General features: G+C 38.7%; 1 protein-coding gene across 1 annotated transcript in view; it reads left to right on the forward strand.

Annotated features, from left to right (window-relative positions):
* Nucleotides 1–20860, forward strand: part of PRMT3 (protein arginine methyltransferase 3) — a gene marked incomplete at its 5' end in the record, with an annotated part of 65432 nt that overhangs the window by 30974 nt on the left and 13598 nt on the right. Inside the window, 3 exons of the mRNA XM_082485621.1 lie at nt 1011–1089; nt 6177–6364; nt 9951–10037. Of these exons, the coding sequence (XP_082341747.1) occupies nt 1011–1089; nt 6177–6364; nt 9951–10037 (354 nt within the window). The remainder of the gene's footprint in view (nt 1–1010; nt 1090–6176; nt 6365–9950; nt 10038–20860) is intronic.

A 20860-nucleotide genomic window follows, 5' to 3' on the forward strand; every position in this document is an offset into this window, starting at 1 on the left:
TAAGAATGTGTATGTGGATGAAATGTGTTAGAGTATTCAGTAAGAATAAAGATCATACTCAAACTCGGAAGACAGGAAGGGTGTAAAATCAGTACATCACGTGGAAAACAAAGGGCTGTATGTGTCTTGGAAATGTGCAGTTTACTTAAAAGTAGTTGAGAAACCCTATGTTTTATATAAAATGCTAATTGTATGTAATGCTGCTACATGTTTTTTTATATCTCAGAAATGTTTAATTATGAAATATATTTTTTTCTCTTTCAGAAAATAGCTGACTTGTTTACAACTGCTTATTGTAAACTTAATCATCTATAGCAGTATGATTAACCTGCTATAAAATGAATCCCAACACCAAACCAACTATGTAAATCTAGTTCTAACCATTTTTGTCCTGAGAATTTTTTTAAGTTCAGGTGTTGCTAAATGATGTAGAACATCCGGAGAACTCATGTCTCTGGTATATGATTTATTTCTACCTGTCTTAGAGAGCATTGCCCAAGCTGGTACAGGGCACCACAGGGTAGCAAATATAAACGAGCAAAGATGCGTTCCATTTGGTGTTTCTGACAATAATTTTGATGTTACTCACAGTACTAAGCGGAAAGGGATTTTCTTGGTTTTCTTTTTTTTTATGGCGCCTCAGAGTTAATAGTAAAAAAATCACTATGTGCAGTTTTTCACTTGGTTTGAGTTCAATTTGATTTCTTTTGATGTTGTAGGACTCTATCAGGTAATTGTTGGTGTAGGTTGGATATTTATTGCCTGTATTTTATTAATTTAGTAGGTACTAGATACTTTCAGTTTGGGAAATAAAGGATGATGCTTCATGTAACTAAAGTTTTGAAGTGACAATGCGATTGTTGAGAAATTCACTGGGTGCTGGCTCTTACTGAGCTGTACGAGCATATAAAGTTGTTAAACTCTGTTGATAAAGCTCATCTGTTGATTGATTAAATAGGCTACACAAGAAGCACAATGATTTCTGATTTCTTTCCCTTTTCTGTAAACAGGGTTATTTTCTTCTCTTTGAGTCAATGCTGGATTCTGTCATCTATGCAAAGGACAAGTACCTGGCAGAGGGAGGCTCAGGTTGGTGCACATAATTCTTTTAATAAATTTAGCTCTGGGGGGAAACTAAATGAACTCGGAGACTTAGAATAAGCTATGCATGGATGAGAAAGTTGCCAGTCTAAATGAAAAATGTTTCCATTAGTATGAGCTTCAAGGCATTAATTTACTGTATGGGTAATAGAAGGTCTCAAGTAAATGGTGTTTTTAAGAATAGAGGGGGTTATTTATTCTTAAGTACAGTCTAAATTTTTCCTCCCTCCTTCTCCCATGGGGGCATTTGTTTTCCCCTCTCAAAATCCCAGTTTCTGCATAACTACAGCAGAGGAAAGTAAGTTATATTCTGTAAGATGTGACACTGAGTAAGAAACGATGAGTTAGGGGAGAAGTGGATAGGATGTGTTCCTGGAGGAGGCAAGTTGTGTGGGAGGACATAGTTTCAAACACAAGATGCCACATGAAATAACTAATGGCATTACATTGTTTCAGTTCAGCATATTTATTCTATCCTCATGGGAATATACCCTTTTTCTTCATGGTTGGAAGGTAGGGAAGTGACAGAACAGAAAGGTTTTTATATTGAAGTAGAGGTCCTTTATCCTTTTAAGTAGCTGAGATAACGTCATCTTAAGCGCTGTTTAAATGCCTGTAAATATTTATTCCTCGTGTGATGCGGTTTTCTACGTGAGTTCTGCATATGCTTTGTTCCTTGCGCTTAATTCCTTTGTCAGTATTGTATTTCATATTGACCTTTTCAATCGTAGTCATCAGTCTGGGTTTTTTTTCCCCTTTTGTGCTAAGCGTGCACATAGTTAGTTTCACTACACTGACTTAATGATTGGATTAATGACTATGTAACAGTGCTCACTGCAGCGCTTCCCTTGGATTGCAGTGAGCTTTTGTATGCCACAGAGTGCAGCGGAGAAAAGGGGCTTTATGCAATTGTTCGATATTTAGTCACGAAGCTGAATATACAAGCAAGAGGTTACTGTTCGTGTGTTAAAATATTTAGAAGCCGCTTGAACAACATGATAGAATAAGAGCTCTTTTGTTTTCAGTAACGTAGAATAGTCCAGCCAGATCTGGAGCACAGTTGTGGTGTGCTCCGTATAGATATACGCTGATAACTGCAATATAGTTAAATATGGGGACATCCCCTGAAGTTGTAAGGAATCATTTTATGTTTAGCTGCCACTTCAAAGCCTTCTGAAAAGAGCCAGAAATTTTTGGTCTCAGTTGAAACTGCGATAGTATGTTGTTCTCTTTGCATTGCTGGTAAGTTTGCTCGTGGCTTGTGCCTCCCAAAGCTCCCTTTGTGAGACAGGGTACGCTGGTTCTGCAGTACACTTATTCTTTGCGGTCTGTGAGCGCTCTTGGGCTCTTTCGTGACTCTTCAGAAGGTGTATGGTATTGTACAGTCACCGATTGGTATGGCCGGATTTTAAATGCAGTGCTGTTCCCTTAAGATGCTTACAATTACTGTTTTTCTGCCAGCTCGTATAGCGGGTGAACGGCTGGTCCAGGGTCCCTCAGAAAGTTGCTCAGCAGTCGGCTTAGCGAGACAGACACCTCTGTGGCGTAGAGCAATAGCAGCAGAACTGTGGACACATCCAAATTCAGACGAGTCAAACCTAAGAGCTCGTTCTGAGGGGAAGTCTTACCAGAGAAACCCCCGAATCTGCCATAAAGCTTAATTTTGTCTCAAGCCGCTTTGTACTATTGAGCCCAAGATCGTTATTACAGGGACTGTTTGAAAGCTGAAAAAAAAAAAAAAGCCATAGAAGCAGCTGTGATTTGGCCAAATCTTTCAGCGACTGAGCCAGGAATAGAGTCCAAATTTCTAGATTTGTGTTCGGTCAGTCATATCATGGTTGCTTCGATCTAGCCTATCGGCACGCTGAAGTGGACTATGCCAAACTGTCTCGGGTAATGTGTATGGTATATAATAGCTTTGTTTGGGAACATAAAATTCTTGCTGCCCAGAACACATCTGTTTGTTCTTCAGAGCTTGCCTATAGTTTTTTGCATACGCTTGAGTGCAGCGCGCATTGGCGAGGGCTGCTGTGGGTAAGGAAGGCGTCACTCGAAACGTAGTGCCGTTTCCTTGTTCGTGGCAAAATGATGATGGTATTCACTCGGAATTATTTCAGTTTGCCTGGAGGGTTGCTGCCTTACCCTTCAGCGTCCTGAAGTTTGTGAGGCATTGCTAAGGGATAAAGGATTTCCCTTCGTCTTCTGTTCACCACGTGAGCTGTTCGGAGTGACAGATGACTTCGGGGCACTGAGTCGAGAAGGACACAGATGGTCAAAGCGATGAATCTGTGAGAGCATTGGGGAGTACGTGCTTTTGTCCAATCAGCATTTTGTTCATTTCACCTGTGAGAAGGAATAATTATTAAACCACAGGCTTAATCAGGAAAAAAAAAACAAAAGACGAGTCTATCAGGTTCACGCAGGGAAGTGTTACAGGGTTGCAGATAGAGCAGAGGATTTCCAGGGGGATTGAGGGTAATGGGTGAAATGGCAAATGCACTTTTAAGCAGCTGCTTTTAAATGTTTACAAAAGTCTACAGTGTTTAGATGATTTAAGCTGAAATTTAGATAACATGCTTAGATTTCCAGTCAAACTTCAGTATAGCGTATGCTTCTGGACATGGGTTGGGTTTGTGAGTTTGGAAGTTAACGTATCTCTGTAGTCTTTTACCTGTGCCCTGTTGGTGGAACACAGATTTCTTTTTGTGAAGTCTGAACAGGCCTTGTCTCCTTTTTTTGTTGCTATTGACAGGCTAAACTAAAAATGCAGATTAGATTACAGCATTAGTGTTTACCTTTTTGCTCTTTCTTAAGCATTTTGTGTAATTGATCATGAGTTCCACCCCTGATTTAAAGATTTGCTCTGTGGACAAAGAGATTGAATAAAAACTGATTATGGGCCTGCTCAAATAGTTCATGTTCGATAGACAGGGTAAACTTTTTCCTGTTAACAGAATGTCCCAGAAATAAGGGCTAGTCTGAGGAAGGAAGGTTATGAAGTAGTTGATCACTTTTGCTGTGGTTTTCATTTTCGATTGCAGTGTTTCTAGCGCGCTCCTGTAAGTTATCCTATAACTAAGGACTTGCAGTCCCTTTCCACCCCTCTTCTCACCGTACCCCTTGCTTCCTATGAAGAGCATTTCCCTGAAAAATATTCCCTCAGAGGCTGTAGTCGCTGCTTTTGTTGTCTGTTTCACGCTGTCTTCTAATTTTTGGAGCATCAGCGGTGGCTCTCGAAGATTTGAAATACTGAGAGGTAAAGCTGAATATAATGCAGCTGGCACGCTAGTAAACAGCAGTATAAAGCTTCGAGAGATAGAAATCCCTTATTGATGGCTCCAGAAACTACTTGCAGATAACTCCTACCACCGGATGTTGATTTTTGCGCTTGTGTGACAGCTGTCAGGTGTGCTGGAACCAAATGATTTGTTTTGGACAAGACAATTTGAATGCCTTCTTAGTGCTGAGTTAATTGTAGGCTCTTCCCGGAGAAACCTTCTGCTTGGAGTTCCTCATCTGCAAAGTAGGGATGATGATAGCTTATCAATAGCATTCCAGTTAAAGCTTGCTGATATTTATTTATTTATTTATTTATTCAGTTTTAAACAGTCAAAGACAGAAAAATGACAGTGTGTTCATATTTTGTATAAACTAGTCATTCCAAACGTAGAGGTGGTTGCTTACTTGAATGTCTTTATATGAAGAAACAAAAAGCTGCTTTAGAGAAGACTCTTCTTTATCATTGATACGTGTAAGGTTATTTCCTTCAGGCTAAATCTACTCTCACTGTATAAAAGTTCTGATTTCAATTTGCTGTTTCTGTCTTCAGTATTTTACAAGACAAAAAATACTGCTTTTTTTAACTTACCGTGCTATGCCAATGATTTCTCCGTACTCATTTTGATAAGCTACAATTTCAAGCGGAGCTGAAGACAAAATTAATTTTACAGTTCACCAGACTTTGGGGAGGAAAAGAGAAACTTAGCGTCAGTTTTATTAACACTGCCACATTCGTGTATCAATAAAAAATAAAATAAGGTGTTTATTAGCAGGCATTTTGCTCTGAAGCCAGATCAAGAATTCAACGTATGTGACTTTAAAGGCTTTGACACTCTTAAAAACAAAACATGGGAATTTCTTTGTGGGAATAAACCTAGCTAAGTATAAATTGAGCTGCTCTTACTATTTGATAGTGCTGTAGACAGCCACGTTCGAAGCAGCCATTCTTTGTGTCTTTTCCAATCGGCAGTGGATAGAGATTGCCAAGAGATTGACTGGCTTTGCTGTAGGCAGTTGTTAAAAAGGCAAACGTCAATCTCCCAAGAATATCTTCAGAACTAGTATCTACTTATAGCTTTTCCAAATAGTAGAGGAAGAAAGGAAAGCACAAATGTGAAAGCAGTGTAAGAATGATAGCTGTCATCCTAAAACTTGGGGGGGGGAATCGATGAGGACGTTCTCTTCTGTCTGTGAGGTCACTTCCATACTTCCATACTATTGAGATGTGGATAGAAGAGTGGTTATTCTTTTCCAGCACCCAGAAATAATTTTTTAGGTTGTAAGGCGAGTACCAGCCAAAACTGATAAAAAACAGGAATAAAACTCTTGGCTAAGAATATTTGCTTTTTCCTGGAAATCAGGTCTTTTCACAGAGGTTTCATGTTACTGCAAAGCCCTCACCTGAATTTTCCTTTGGGTGTCTGCCTACGGTTATTAAATACATTTTAGGGCAGTCTCCGTATAGCAGCCAGAATACGATGTTCCAACTTATTTTCTTCAGACATCAAGTTTCCAGTCATTTCTTGGCAGTGGGATTCAACTACAGGGATATTTTGATGTGAGCAGGAAACACTGTTACCAGAGTAGTGTGGGAAAACAAAGTTCCAGTGTCTAGTCTCTTCCGTGGACAAATGGGACTCCAGAAAAGCAGCAGAAAAACTGTCTTGTCCAAGAGCTGAACAGAGTTCTTCTATTTGTTCTTTTAAGAGGTTAATCACTTGAAAAGAAGAAAAAAAGAAAAAGTCCTCTTTATGCACATCTGAAATAAAATTTCTCTAATTTTTGTGTTGTTACAGTTTATCCTGACGTTTGCACCATTAGTCTAGTAGCTGTGGGGGATATGAATAAACATGTGGACAAGCTACTTTTCTGGGAAGATGTATATGGCTTCGACATGTCTTGCATGAAGAAGGCTGTAATTCCAGAAGCTGTTGTGGAGGTGCTGGATCCAAACACGCTGATATCTACAGCCAGTGTCATTAAGGTACCTGTACTACAGCCTTCTTAAGTTGTTAGTAGTCAGATTAGAAGTTTCCCTTTTTTTTTTTTTTTTTTTTTAGGGGGGAACAAGTACACACACACACACACACACACACACACACACAAACTTTGGCATCTTTAAAATGATACGAATGCAACAATATTCTTGGCGTTCAGACTGTAAGACTTGTATTAGTTGCCTTTTTTTTTTACTAAGTTTGAGCTCCTAATAAAGTAATCTTCCCAAGTTTAGATTGGTCTGTTCTACATTTTCTGAAATCCAAATGCAAATTTACTTGCATTTCAGTAAGTTACAAGTTGCATAACTGAAATTTTAAGCTGTACCCAAAAAACCCTGGATGATAGCATCTTTTCTTCTACTTTCCTTCCCTCTTCACCTCAGTCAAGGTACTGAGTTGCAGCGGGGGAGTTCTTATCTTTTTCAGTGTCAACGTAGACCTCAGAACTCCAGTGTTAGGATGTCCAAGAAAAATGATTCTGGGGGATGGAGCAAAGTAGTTGAACATATTTTCCTAAAGTGAAGCTATTGGTAATGCTAAAAATTGAACAGGCAGAATTCCGTTGGAAAAGAGCATCTTAGATGATTATTTTTAAGAGTAGCAGTAAAGCTACCTTTAAAGAAAGGAAACACAAGGCATTATTTCGCCTCAGAATTCCACCATTGCATTTTTCAATTCCCAAGTATGACATCAATGAGTTTGGGTCTTCAACAACAACAGCCGCATCACATGTGAGCTGTGTCTTTGAAACTAACTAACTTTAAAATCTTTAATTGGAGGATCACTCGCTATCACCCATAGCTTCATCCAACGGAATGACTGTGTCCGGAAAGGCAACAGTAGTTTCTGCAGTACTCATTGAATTAATTTTATGCTTGCTTTTCTGTATTGTCGTCTTTTGTGGCAACTTTGTGGTGGGGAATAGCCACAAAGCTGGCAGTGATTCATATGGGAGAACACCTCCCTGACGAGCTATAATTCCAGACCACTAACGAGTCTAAAATTCTGACAATCTGTGAGTAGTTATAATTTGAACAGTTCAAATCACATGGAGATTAGGACTGTTATAAACAAAGATTTTTTTTTCATCGTGATGTATTCTAATTATTGTTCATATAGTTACTTGTCTATTGTAAAACACTTAAGGCAGTAATATTACTGCCCTTCAGTGGGAATTCCCTGTTTACTAAAGAGGCAATCTTTGTTCAAATGCATTCCTGTCCTATTTTTATATAGAAGAAAATGGGTTTACATAATTCATCACGGAACTTGACACCATTACTGAGGGTAGTTCCAGTCTCTTCCAGCATAGAAACTACTTGCTCTGTGGTCACTTGTCATCCTGCCCACAAAAGCAGTAACAAGTGAAATGCAGTTTTGCTGTAAGTATATCCTGATGCAAGTTATTGTTAGCTTTTCTTGTCTATAATTTTATTACAGAGAAGATTAGAAAATACTTTTTTTTTTTTTTTTTTTTTTTTAAATCAGGCATTCAAATGTAAGAAGTGCTGAGGCTGATATTTCTTCACTTGAATAACTACTTTGGCTGTCTCATGCATCTCTACTTTGTGGGGTTTTTTCTTTTTTTTAACCTCATTATTCTTCATTCATTGATGATGAAGTCATTCCAGATGTGTCTTAGACTTTATCCTCTGAGCTTGTTGACAAGACTCCCTCTACAGTCAGTGAAATAAAATTCCTAAGGACACCTATAATAAGATGTGCGACTTAAGGTTTACAAGTGTAAGGAGAGGGGAAGAGTGATCAATTCGTTTATTGTAATATGTCATTATAGGGAAGATAAATTATACCCTTAGTGATCGAATGTGCATAAGACAGAGGTACTAAAATCAAGAAACTGAGGCTGTAATTGTTAGGCACCTGACAGGTCTGACTATGCAATGAGTGTGACACAGGCTCTTTTCTCACCTGCTTTTTTTTTTTTTTTTTTTTTATATAACATTTAGCATGTTCTGATTCAAGTGGAAGTGTAGTTGAATAAGTCTTGCAAAGAGATCAAGTTTGGCACACAGAAAAGGAAGAACATATAACGTGCTCTAAATTAACAGCTACATGGATAAGTTGAGCTCTATCAGTTTGTTAGGCAAACAGGTGAATTGAAACAACATCTGGAAAGTGTTGATAAAAATAACTACAGTTAAATTTGCCCAATGCAGTCTATAAGGTGCTGTTTTAGAAAGAAAAGGCTTTACTGGTAATAGTATGTGTCCCTTTCTAATATATACTGTCACGAGCACTCACTGTCCAGCTCAGGTGTATGTGCTTAGCAAAGTTTGTCATCATGCAGCATTTTGCATAACTGTTATGCTTAATAGCTTTATACTCATTTGTTCTCAGTAACAATCATGGTTTTTAAAATAACCTGAAGTCAATGCGTGAGCTCATTTGCTGCAGTTACAGTACGAAGAAGTAAAATAAATGAGTTGAGCAACAGTAGCGTTATAGGTAAACTGTTTTAATCAATAACTGTTCCTCAGAACAAATGGATTATATTTTTGAGGGAAAGTTAAAAATGTTCCAATTTATCATATGATTATTACAGAAGATATTTCAGTGTGTTTGCTCAGATTAGCTGCTTCTTGGTTTGAATAGTTTATAATGTAACTTTTCAGGAAGAAAAACATTCCCTAGAGAAAGATGAGGCAACATCAAGAAATATTGATTAAGAATGTATGTGACATTTAATTTCAGCAGTATATGACGTTCTTGGATAACACATTTTAGCTGAGTATGTCAACCAAAGAACTGCATACAGTGAAAAAATATGGTGGAATTTTTATTAACAACTGAAAACAGAAGCTTATCGATCTTTAAAAGCTCTGATTTTATTGTTCTCTAATTAAAAAAAATATTGAAATGCAAGTTGCGGGTTGATCAGTGTTATCACTATTACCCTGGCTGCTGCTGTTTTGTGATAATTTCAAAACAGAGAAGCAGTTGTCTGCCTCCTGTGCTTTTTCTCGTCTGTTGTGCCCCTCTGATACTTCACACAGCACCACACCACGTGGTTGTGCTGCCGTTGTGAAGGACCTCCACGGGCTGGAGCAATGGGCCAGCAGGGATGGATCCTGTGTGAAGGGTCCTGTGCAAAGGGCTTGGGGGGCTTGGGGCAGCTGAAGGGCGATGCAGAATCCTACAGCTGAAGTGACTTGAGAAATTTGCAGCCCTATAAACTGCTTGCTGCTGAGGATGTCTGCGTGGATGCCTGTGAAAGCTGCTTCATCGCAACTCTGGGCAGCTGACATCAAGAAGGTTACCCAAGAGCAACTTCCTCGAAGAGAGTGAGCTCCTATATCTAGTTGCAAACCACCACGAGTCAAAGTGTCTGTTTACGTTGATGTTTGGGGAAAAGGGGTTTTAGATGTTTTGTCAGTGTGCGGTTAGCATTAGGTGAGTTTTAAGTCTCTTCCCGTTTTTGGAGAGCTGAATTAGTATTGCACTAGCTAAGTTGTTTCTTCGTGGGACCAACGGAACAACTTTCATCCAAAGGAAGATCTTAATTTAAATTCTGCATTGTTACTGACGGAATTGTACTATTCCTTTTGGCAGTGTATTGACTGTAATACCGCATCCACTCCAGACTTAGAATTCTCTTCAGATTTCACCCTGACCGTTACAACAAGCACAAAGTGTACGGTAAGACAATTTTACTTTCTTCATATATGGTCAGTATCACATTGGACTAGTAGCACATTAATTAAGCTTCATTTATCATTGTCCTTGCCTTGAAACATTTATTTCTGCATTACAGATGTGTAAAATGAGCCCTTTACGTAAAAAGAGATGGATGTAAAACTCCAGTAATAGTGTTACGGTATAATACTGGTGGATGAGGAAAGGGAAAGATGAGGAGCCTTAGCATTGGGGTGGTTCTGGTTTGCTCTCCAGCCCGTTTTCTGAAATAAGAGTTTTCTGTTCAGACATGTTACCATTGTGCTCAAAAATGATGCAGTCGCTATTCTCAAAGAGCTTTTCTGAGTTTAGTAAAAAGAGTGAAAAACGAAATAGATATGGGAAAGGTAGGCTATAGCTCATGTAATAAACGTATAGCAGCTCATATGACAAACAGTTTCTCAAACAGGGAAGTTCATGAAGTCTACATGTGAAGACTGAGGGGGAACAAATGCGTAATTAGACTCTGAATCTATTCAATCGCTGGTTGATAACCAGGGTTTTTACTGCATCTGTTTTATTTATTGTATGCAAGTTAGTATTTTTACTTTATGTAAGTTAACATGACTTATATTCAAAGGAACGCTAATTCTAGAAAGGCTGTGGAATTTAAATAGAAGGGAGTTCTAATTATAGCAAACACAGGAAGGCGATGGGGAGACCTTATCACCGTGTTCCAGTATTTAAACGGTGGCCACAAAGAAGATGGAGACTTCCTTTTTACAAGGGGTCACATGGAAAAGGGGAGGTGTGATGGGTACAAGTTACTCCTGGGGAGATTCTGATCGGGCAGAAAAGGAAAAAGTTTTCCCAGAGAGAACAATCAGCCATTGGAATAATCTCCCCAGGGAAGCGGTGGATTCCCCAACATTGGACACTTCTAAGATTCATCAGGACAGGGTGCTGGGCCACCTGATTAAACCGTGCTTTTGCCAAGAAAGGGTTGGACAAGATGATTCTTGAGGTCCTTCCAACCTGGTATTCTGTGGCTCTATAATAAGAGTCTCCAGCAAATCTGAGTCTGTGATCTCACTCAACTGAGTATAATTTGTCTGTCAAACACTAGTCAATATGGAAAGAAAGAAAAGAAAAAAAAAAAAATTCTGTCTGAGCTTTACAATTGAATGAAACCTCAGTACTAGGGCATCTTTCAAACACTGCTTTGAAGTTGTGCCTATGTTGTTCACTATGAATTTATGTAAATACACATTTATTTTGCTGCTTTTTTTATTTGCTGCTTTTATTCTTGGTCATTCTGTACCTGCTAGTTATGAGAAAACAGACAGAAACACTGATTTTGGGATTAATGAAAAATGTGCCCTATTTTCTTTATGCAAATGTCCATGCAATTTGTGTTTTGTGTTCCATTTTTGAAGTATAAGTCACAGAAGGTACCTAAAATATTTGTATTTAACATACTTCATGTAAGGGTGTGAGTAACTCGAGATAAAGATGTTATGAATGTGTTTAAAGCTAAAACAAATTAGGTGTTCCAACATGAACATTTAGAAATGCTTAGATTGGTACCTATGTGAGGTTATCTTTTTGATTTTACTTAGTTATGATGCACAGCTTGCTTTCTTTGTTGGGATAGGGAAGAAAAGAATCTAATAGAAGGATTTTTGTAGTGTTACCATTAGGCAGGCCAGTTGGGATGAGGTACAGATGAGAAAGTCTGGGGGTGGCTTAGATTAAAGTAACACATTGAGTTTTTAAATACTAAATGATAATCAAAGGCAGGATGACCTAGTTTTTTACAGATTTTGATATGCTTTTATATTCAATGTTATAAACGCTTTCTACCAGTTTATTAACATATCCTCATCAAACTTGACAAAAGTTTGTATTAGGCTCCGAGATGTGCAGCAAACCCTAAAATTTTTGCAGCCTAGTGTATTGTGATACTTCTGGTGGGAGTTTCGTTCTTAGCTTTAGGTAAGTCACAGCACATCGCAGAATCAAGTCCAAAGGGGTAATTGGTAGCTAATTTTTAACACATTGTGATAAGTCTGCTACAGCTGGTTTATTTGCCTTTCACATGTGTATATGAAGAAGAGATGCAGGTTTCTTCTGATATGGACTCAAAGAATATATTGCTGTATAATGTAAACAGGCTGATAACAAAATCTTATTGTAGATAAGATCAAGCAATGTAATACCTGGTTTTGGATGGGTCTGCGTGTTAGTTCATGCTGCTGCATATGCCACCACTTTTGCTTTATAACAGGAGCGTAAGAGTTTGTTGGTCTTAAAGTGAAGTTTTCCCACGTGTATGCATATATAATTTAAAGCATTGTTATTAGTGTGACTTAGTAGTTACGTACAAATACTTCATAATTCTTTGTCAATTATCATCAAATTAAATAAAGACACAGTAACCACGTAGATTTCAATTTAATAAAAACCTCCATGTATTTTATTGTGTATTCACAAAAAAAAAAAAACCCTCCTGATTTTAGTTGTCATAGAATCATAGAACAGTTCTGGTTGCCTGAGGGCAGGCTCAGCTTTGACTGCGGACTAAGCTGCAGAGCAGCCCTGCGTTAATTTTCTTAATGTGGCCCCTTTTGAATAGCTGATCAGTTAAACAGAAATCTTTACAAAATCTTGGTGATCTTTCTGATATTTGGGTTGAGTAAAATAGCGTATTTTGTAAACACAATTTTCTGTAGCACTAGACCTTTACAAAAACTTCATTTCTGTTCTATATTTCTATGGTATCGTTGACTTATAAATCAAGACGTATACCTGCATTTTATGACTTCCAGGGAGAAGGGGGGGGGAGTGGGGGAAGGAAGAGCAGTGTTTCTGAAATTTTGCAGTCAATGCGGGTTCTAAAAAATGATCAGAACTCTGTAAAGTATTTTGCACTTCATCATTTAGGTTTATTGACACTTTGAGTGAAATTTCCACTCTTTCTATGATGGATTGTAGAAGTTTAGTTGGGGGTTGACAGTTCATCCATCATATCAGGCTGCCTAACCTTGCAGTAAATGAACAATAAAAGTCCATTATTTATATTGAGAATTTTTGAGGAGATGCTTTAAGATTGCAATTTGTTCTTTGAAAATGTTTGATGTTTTTCTTGTTTGCATCCCTGTTTTGTTGTTCTACTGCCTTTTCGTTTTCTGCACAAAAAAAAGATAGCTGCTTATTTCCCAAAATTCTAGCTTTTTGTACTTGTCTGTCTGATTCTTGCCTTTTTTTAAATGGAAAATTTAAAATTATTTTGCTTTATTTAAAAAAAATAATAATAATTCAGAAAAATAACAATTTGGAAGTCCATCCTTATATGCCTGTATATATCAGGGTGTTTTAGTTTGCAACCTAAAGTTCATTTCAAAGCAGCTTTTTCTCAGCCCTTTCTGTGCCATAAAAGTGTGAAAACAGATTTGGTTGTCTTATTCCTAGCGTTGCCTTCACCAGCGACGGGTGTTACCGTCAGACCTAGGAGTTCCTCTAAGTGCTGTCTTTAAAAACCAAACACGAAGGAGGCTTAGGTGATGTGTTCGTTGTTTTGTGGATCCTCTGGCAGATCAGCTCCTAGTTTCGATGATCTCCTGGGGCTGTGGGGAGTGGGTTTCCAGTCCAAGGCCTTGTGTGGGTATGGAGGAGTACAGGGTAGACATCCTCACGTGGAAACTCATCAGCGGCATGGAATGCATGGTTGCTGTTGCTGAACTTGCTTTTGCAGAAGTGTAGCGCCGATGAGAAGTAATTTAGCAAGTATTTGGAGAAAAGGGTTGTGGCCTTGTCTAGTTGGAGTATGCACCCTAATGTTCATCGTTGGAAGAGCTAAACTTTGAGCTGGCAGCTTTGGAGGCATTAGCCATGTTGGGGTCTGTTGCTTCCTCCCATCAACCTGTTTGCACGTCTGTGGTAACAGGGCAGTAAGTTGTAAAAGCTGACAGGAATCGGAGCTGTAATGGAGTTGTTTTACTAACTCATTGCCCCATTTGCTTTGATTATGACTTGGAACACCCCCAGGACCCCTCAGGCAGGAGAGGCTGCACTTCTCATTTCTGTGGCCATATGTTAAATACCTCTGAACCTCAGTTTTAAACTGAAAGAGAGGAGATTTAGATTAGACATTAGGAAGAAATTTTCCACTCTGAGGGTGGTGAGCCCTTGGCCCCGGCTGCCCCGAGAAGCTGTGGCTGCCCCATCCCTGGAGGTGTTCAAGGCCAGGTTGGACAGGGCTGGGAGCAACCTGAGCTGGTGGGAGGTGTCCCTGCCCAGGGCAGGGGGGGTGGAACTAGGTGGTCTTTAAGGTCCCTTCCAACCCAAACCATTCTATGATTCTAAAATCTGACCTTAGTTTTTCCTCAGTCTCTTTGTTGTTTGTTTGTTTTTTTTTTTCCATTTAGTAGATGCTGTTTGAAATCCTGTGTTTATTTTGAGTCTCAACAGATAAGTTGACCTTGTCTTGATTTTCCCATACTTTATTTCTATTCTTGTAAATTGTTCTGGTAGATGCTTTTTCCTGAAGCTTTGCCGAGGAGACAGTTAGGAACAGGGCTTTTTTCCTCTGTTCTTTGGCTGGAGAGGGCACAGGAAGATTAGCCTCTCAAGCCTAATGCTAACCTTTGGGACTTGCCACCCACCTCTTCCTCACCCTTTGACATGTATTTTTTTTCCTCCATTTTGCTTTGTCACTTTTTAGTACAAACCTTTCACATCCTGAAAACTGATGATGCAAGTGCTGAAGTAGATATTTCTCTTGTTTTCTAGATATGATCACTGTTCTTACTCTCAGAAGGCCTCGTTGCTGACCTCTTGGCTAATTATCTGGTTGTATGGCAGTGCTGCTTAATTGGCCTAGAGGTGGTTTGAAAGCTGTGCAATTCACTAGGCAATAGGCTAACTGTTTTCTGTTTTTAAATAGACTAACGCATGACATAAATGCCCAGACGTAGTGATGAGGTGGTAAGAAACCAAAAAACCATGCAGTTCCCTAAACTTAAGAGCATTGAAACATACCTGATTTAAGTCTGTCCTTCCACCTGTAAATTATTTTAAATTATTTTCATACTTCTGTACGATGAAAAACCTCCAACCTAGCAGAGTATTAAGTCATGCACATAGCAGATCAGCCTGATGTCTGTCTGTAGGTGCATCTTAAAGGTATATTGTATGTGATCCTGTAATGCATTTTATGTGCATTATATATACACTATATCCTAAAAAGAACACTTAATGCTCTAAATAGGTTTTTCTTCCACGTGTTCACGCAATTAGGTAAGTCTTCAAGAAAAAAAATAAATTCTAATAAACCTAAGAAATACGGCAAGGTTGAGCAAAAATCAATATACTGAATGTGGTGCTTAGTTTTTGAGAAGTTTTTTGGAAGTGGGGGAAGTCAAGGCTTTTCTCAGAGCACATATTCTTTCCATTGATTTTTCTCTTTTCCCTCCTGTGGTTAGTAAACCCCGTAGTGTCTTTTAGGATTAAGTTTATTTATCATTATTTTAGCTTTCAAAGATTGAAGGTTTTCAAAGCACAAAATAGCTCCATGGAATCATTATATGAAATTGTTTCAAAGCACTTTTATTGCAAGTTGACTTTATTTCAGTCTTATGAAGATAATGGCCAAAAATAAATTTAATTAGCCTGCGAAAGCGCATTTTCCTGGTAAAGAGCTAGGGTTTGTCACTGCTGATTTTAATGAGACATCTGGCTAATATCAGTTAGTAGATGCTGCTAGGAAAATATTCCATTAATTGTATTCTAAGTTGATCACTGTGTGAGCTTTTGAGATAAAATATAATGGTGATTACCCTCAGTGTAGAAATCAATTGACAAACTTTCTCTTTTGTTTGCGAGCGTTTCCCCTGTGAGCCCATCAAGGTTGATCTTTCCTGGCTGAATAGCAATATCCCCGGGGAGGAAAATGGCAGTATCTCTTCATTGCTCCCAGGAGATCTTGTCAAAGAGCAGGGGATGTGTATAAAAAGTGGGAGGGAGGAAGGGGGTGAAAGAGGGATAATGAACCAGAGGACGTGACTGATGTATTAAAACCTTTTAGGAGGAAAAAAGGAAGTTGAGTTGACTGGAGAAGATTATTTTGACTAAGGAAAAAATCTTTGCTTGTTAAAATCTTTTTAAATGTTACATGGTTTTGTTTCTTAATGTCCAGTCTTCCGCTTGGGAGCCAACAATAGGTATTGATACACAAGTCTTTAATTCCAACCTTAGGTAAGAAACTAAATTTTTGAAGCCAAAAGTTGGAAATCTGGCTTTGGGTACCATGGTTAAACACGCCTGGAATCCCTGATTTCTGTTTAAAAGAAAGACTACTCCATCAAGTTATGAAGCAGAGTTTGTCCCTGTGATCTATTGAATTATCGGTAGCCTCCTCCACAGTGATCTCCAAATTCTTATTCTTTTTAAAACAAAAATTGTTGGGTTTTAATAGCGAGGGGTTTCTTTTCCCTGTGGTAAAAATGCAGCAACTCTGCCGCCTGGATGACAAACATTCCATCTCCATGCTTGGATAAACTCCATCAAAAGCACATTATCTCCCACTTCTGTGGCCAGCTGTCTGATTGTATTTGTTGTAGCCACTCACTGTTGGAACATGATACTAGTGAAGAGCAAGAATGATAAATTACTCACTGTAGGTGATAGCGCTGATGATAATTTTTAATTTCCTTGTTCCTAAGTGAATTGGTGAGGTTGCCTTTATGAGCTTGTATAAGGAGTCGAGCAGTCTCATTTGTTTTATCCTGTTAAAATGCTGCATGTACAGCCAGCCATTTTCTTGAGGAAAAAAGCCTTTGTATTCAGATATACTTGAATTAAAAAGTAGACTTCTCTTCCCGTTTCAGCTAAGTGGAAGAGTATAAATAATATGCACTAACATTCAGCTATTACATGGGTTAAAGCTTTTTGTGATCTTAATATATTTGGTACATATTACGTGAATAAATGGGGGGAGGGGAGGATAGGCTCACAATAATTTACCTGGGAGGGAAGAAAAATTTGTTGAAGCCAAGTGAATCTTAATGGGAGGAATCGCTTCATTTACAGTTCTTTGTATGTTCGCCTGAACACCTTAAAAACTCTCAGTGATGGATGAAGATCTTAAGCTACTTTATGTCAGCTCTTCACCAAAACCTGGTTTTGACAAAATCAGGTAGAATTTAGTGGCTGCTATTGTAATTTCAGGAATACTTTATTCTTAGTTGTCGAGTGAACTCCTTGACCCTTACAGGATAATGCTTTGCAGTCTCAGTAATATACATCTAGTCCTAAATATTTCCTTAGTTCTTTACTTAACCTCCTTATTTCCCTGGGTAGATGTGGAGACTTTGTTCTGGAGTTGGAGTTTTTGCCCTCATAGCTCTGCTTTTCTCCTGGCAATTTATTTGGGAACAGGAAGAATAATATTTCTACAATGTTTCCTAATATTTAACATCCTTTGAGGCTAGACCATGTGTCAGGCTAGAGTTACAGTTATTTATTACTGCTTTAGAAGTCATTATTTTTGTTTTCCTCTTTCATGGTATTCAGGAGACTGGCACTTGAAAGATTCTTCCAGAGAAGGTTTAAGTTCCTGCTGATTAGTTGTTGGTGAAGTTGTAAATAAGCTGTCAAAGGTGGAGCAAAATGATGAGGAGAACTGCAATGGAAGAAGTAACTGTTATCATCATGCCTTTTCGTTTTTTAAAAAATAAAAAAAGGGAAACCAAGGCAGTAGTTGTAAAACGTCATCTAGAATTTATGGGGATGTTATTTGCTTGTTCCTTTTCTTTGGTTTGTGTTCTTGTAAAAAATATGCCACCTGTAATAAAAATCTGGCTAGCTCTGTATTCCATTTTAAGATGCTCGTGTCTGAGATTGCTTCTAGTATGCCACTTGTAAGTGTTTTTTTTCCCTTATTGTTTTGCTGCATGTGTTAAATTTTACAAGAAGAAAGGAAGACTTAATCTTCTTTCAGACTGTAAACGTTGGAAATGTCTGTCTTTGTAGTACTACATATTTAATAGAAGTTTGTGATTGACTGTTACAGCTACTGCAATTTGTGGTAACGTTCAAAAGTGAAATGAAAGGAAGATGTTTTGAACATCATTTTTACAGAGTTATTTCACTGAAATGTACTTAAATACAAAAGATATGTATTGTGCATTTCAGTGTAAAACCACCGCCAAGTAATGAATAAAAAAGTTAAGATGTACGGGAAGATATAAATTCCTAAAAAGAAGATGGTAACCAAACTCACAGTTTTATAGCTAGTTTTGTATTATTGGGTATTTCAACTTTGATTTGCGTAGATTTGATTTATTATTTTTAGATTTGTGAGATTTTGTTTTTAAATATACAGGGCTAGTGACTGTAGATAAAATTGTAGAAAGCATCAGCTGCGTGTACTTTACTTCTGACGATTTTTTTTTTTTTTTTTTCGCTCCAGGACATTAATGTGGGGTACCAGATCGTTTTGGTAGTGGCACAAGGCTTACAGTAATGTACCTTAAGGGTGGGGGTAGGGAGGTTGTTTTGGATTAGGATCTTCTAGCACTTGCATTTGGGAGCATTGAAATAGCCTTCTGTAATGCAGTCAGAGATTTTAATTTTTCATAGCTCTTTCAAGGAGGGCTTCCTACTGCTTCATGCAGAAGCAGAAATTCTAATGTTTTATGAAAAGCTTTTCACAAAACATGGAGAGGAGAAATAATTGGAATGGTGTTGCAGCTTTGAATCCTACAGTATTTTGCCAGTGACATAGAATCATGGAATCATTTAGGTTGGAAAAGACCTTTAAGATCATCAAGTCCAACCATAAACGTTAAGTCCACCACTAAACCATGTCTCTCAGCACCACGTCTACCTGTCTTTTAAATACCTCCACAGATGGCAATTCCACCACTTCCCTGAGCAGCCTGTCCCAGTGCTTGACAACCCTTTCAGTGAAGACATTTTTCCTAATACCCATCCTAAACCTCCCCTGGTGCAACTTGGGGCCATTTCCTCTCATCCTATCACTTGTTCCTTGGGAGAAGAGACCAACCCCCACCTCGCTACACCCTCCTTTCATGGAGCTGTAGAGAGCGAGAAGGTCTCCCCTCAGCCTCCTTTTCTCCAGGCTGAACACCCCCATTCCCTCAGCCGCTCCTCATCAGACGTGTGCTCCAGACCCCTCACCAGCTCCGTTGCCCTTCTCTGGACTCTCTCCAGCACCTCGATGTTCTTTCTGATAGTGAGGGGCCCAAAACTGAACACAGTATTTGAGGTGGGGCCTCACCAGTGCCTGACTGGTGTTTTTAGCTTTCCGGTCCAAAATGTCGCTTGATTGTCTCGTTTTCTCTGGAAGCCAATTTTTTTCCCCTCACTTTTTAATGTATTTTTGTTGTCTCAACCTTGTTTTCCTTTCTCCAGTAATCATATCCTAGGTCTTATTTGTAAGCATATCAAAGTATTGACCTGATGATTGAAAAATATTTTTATGACTTGGTAGATCTCTGACTAATGTCCAGAAAAGATTGTGCATCAATAAAAGTAGCCCGATGGGTCAATAAGACTTTGCAAAACCCTCTCAATCTTTACTCAAAAAGGCATATTAGAGATGAGGCTGTAATTCACTTGGAAACGAGATTCTCAACATTGAGTGATAGGACTTTACTAAAAGGATGGAAGAGTCCCTGTTTCCAACACCTGGTGCTCATTTGTCACGAAGGTCCCTCGGTGTCTCCTTGGTTTATTTTTTTTTTAAGAATATTTGCCCACTTTGGAATTTGGAACTTGCCAGGCTTCTCTGGAGTGCCCTTAGTTGAAAAACTATCACAAGTGCTTTAATGTAGCCGTACTTGCTTTAACACATTGTATTCTCCACCACATTAGTGAAATCTGTTCTGCATTTAGACTAGGTTGAAAAAGTACCAGAATGGTTTAGCTCTCACTCAGATTACGTATTTCATAATGATAAAGCCCTATGCTATTCAGTTTGTTACCTTAATTTTGTCAGCGTTTGACTTTTTTTTTTTTTTTTTTTTTTTTTTTTCTTCACAATCTAACTCTGAGCCCAGATGATGGGTGTGCTGCGGAACTTGTCCCTTGTAACTGTTCAGAGCAACCAGTTTCCCCGATTTAGACTAGGAGAAAAACACTGGTGCCGCGAGAGGAAGGTTATGATCAGTTGTTTGCAGTGAGTTTTCATGCGAGGGGCTTGCCATCGCTGAATTGGTATGCGTCTTGTTGGCATGTCCCGTAGCTGACGTGGGGAGAATCCCTTCCTGCTGTCAGAGGGAGAGAGGGTCCCCCAGCTCCTGTACTTGGAGTTCCTCAGAAGTTCTATTCTGGGTCATTTCTTCAGGCTGACATACAGTAGAAAAGTGTAACTGCCTTCAGCCCACGGTCTCATTTGCTTTAGCTTTTTCCTAGGAGACAGTAGAAAGCAAATAAAGGTGAGCATGGACAGGATTTCAGAGGTGAAGCTGGAGGGGATGGTTTTATTAGCATCTTCCAGTTTTGAATTCTCTGAATTTCTGGGACTCTCACAAGGGGTTTTTTTTTAGTTAAAAAAGCAGGTAAGTATTAGATGGTTGTATAACTAATAATGTTGGTATACTGTTTTGTGTGTGGACATTTTGTATATTTTTTTTCCTTTCAAGCTGGAAGAAATGTCCCACTAATTAATTATGCACTGAATGGAGAGGCTCTTTTTGGGGTTAGGAGTGGGATGGCAGGAGAGACAGAAGAAGTGTTCCCAGGAATCCTATGGAGAGTTACTGGTTGAAGCTATTAACTGCTGAAAAGGCCAGCATGAGGCATTTGTGAATCTTTTTCCTTAT

The sequence above is a fragment of the Vanellus vanellus genome (assembly GCF_965231255.1).
Source record: "Vanellus vanellus genome assembly, chromosome: 6".
NCBI lineage: Eukaryota > Metazoa > Chordata > Aves > Charadriiformes > Charadriidae > Vanellus > Vanellus vanellus.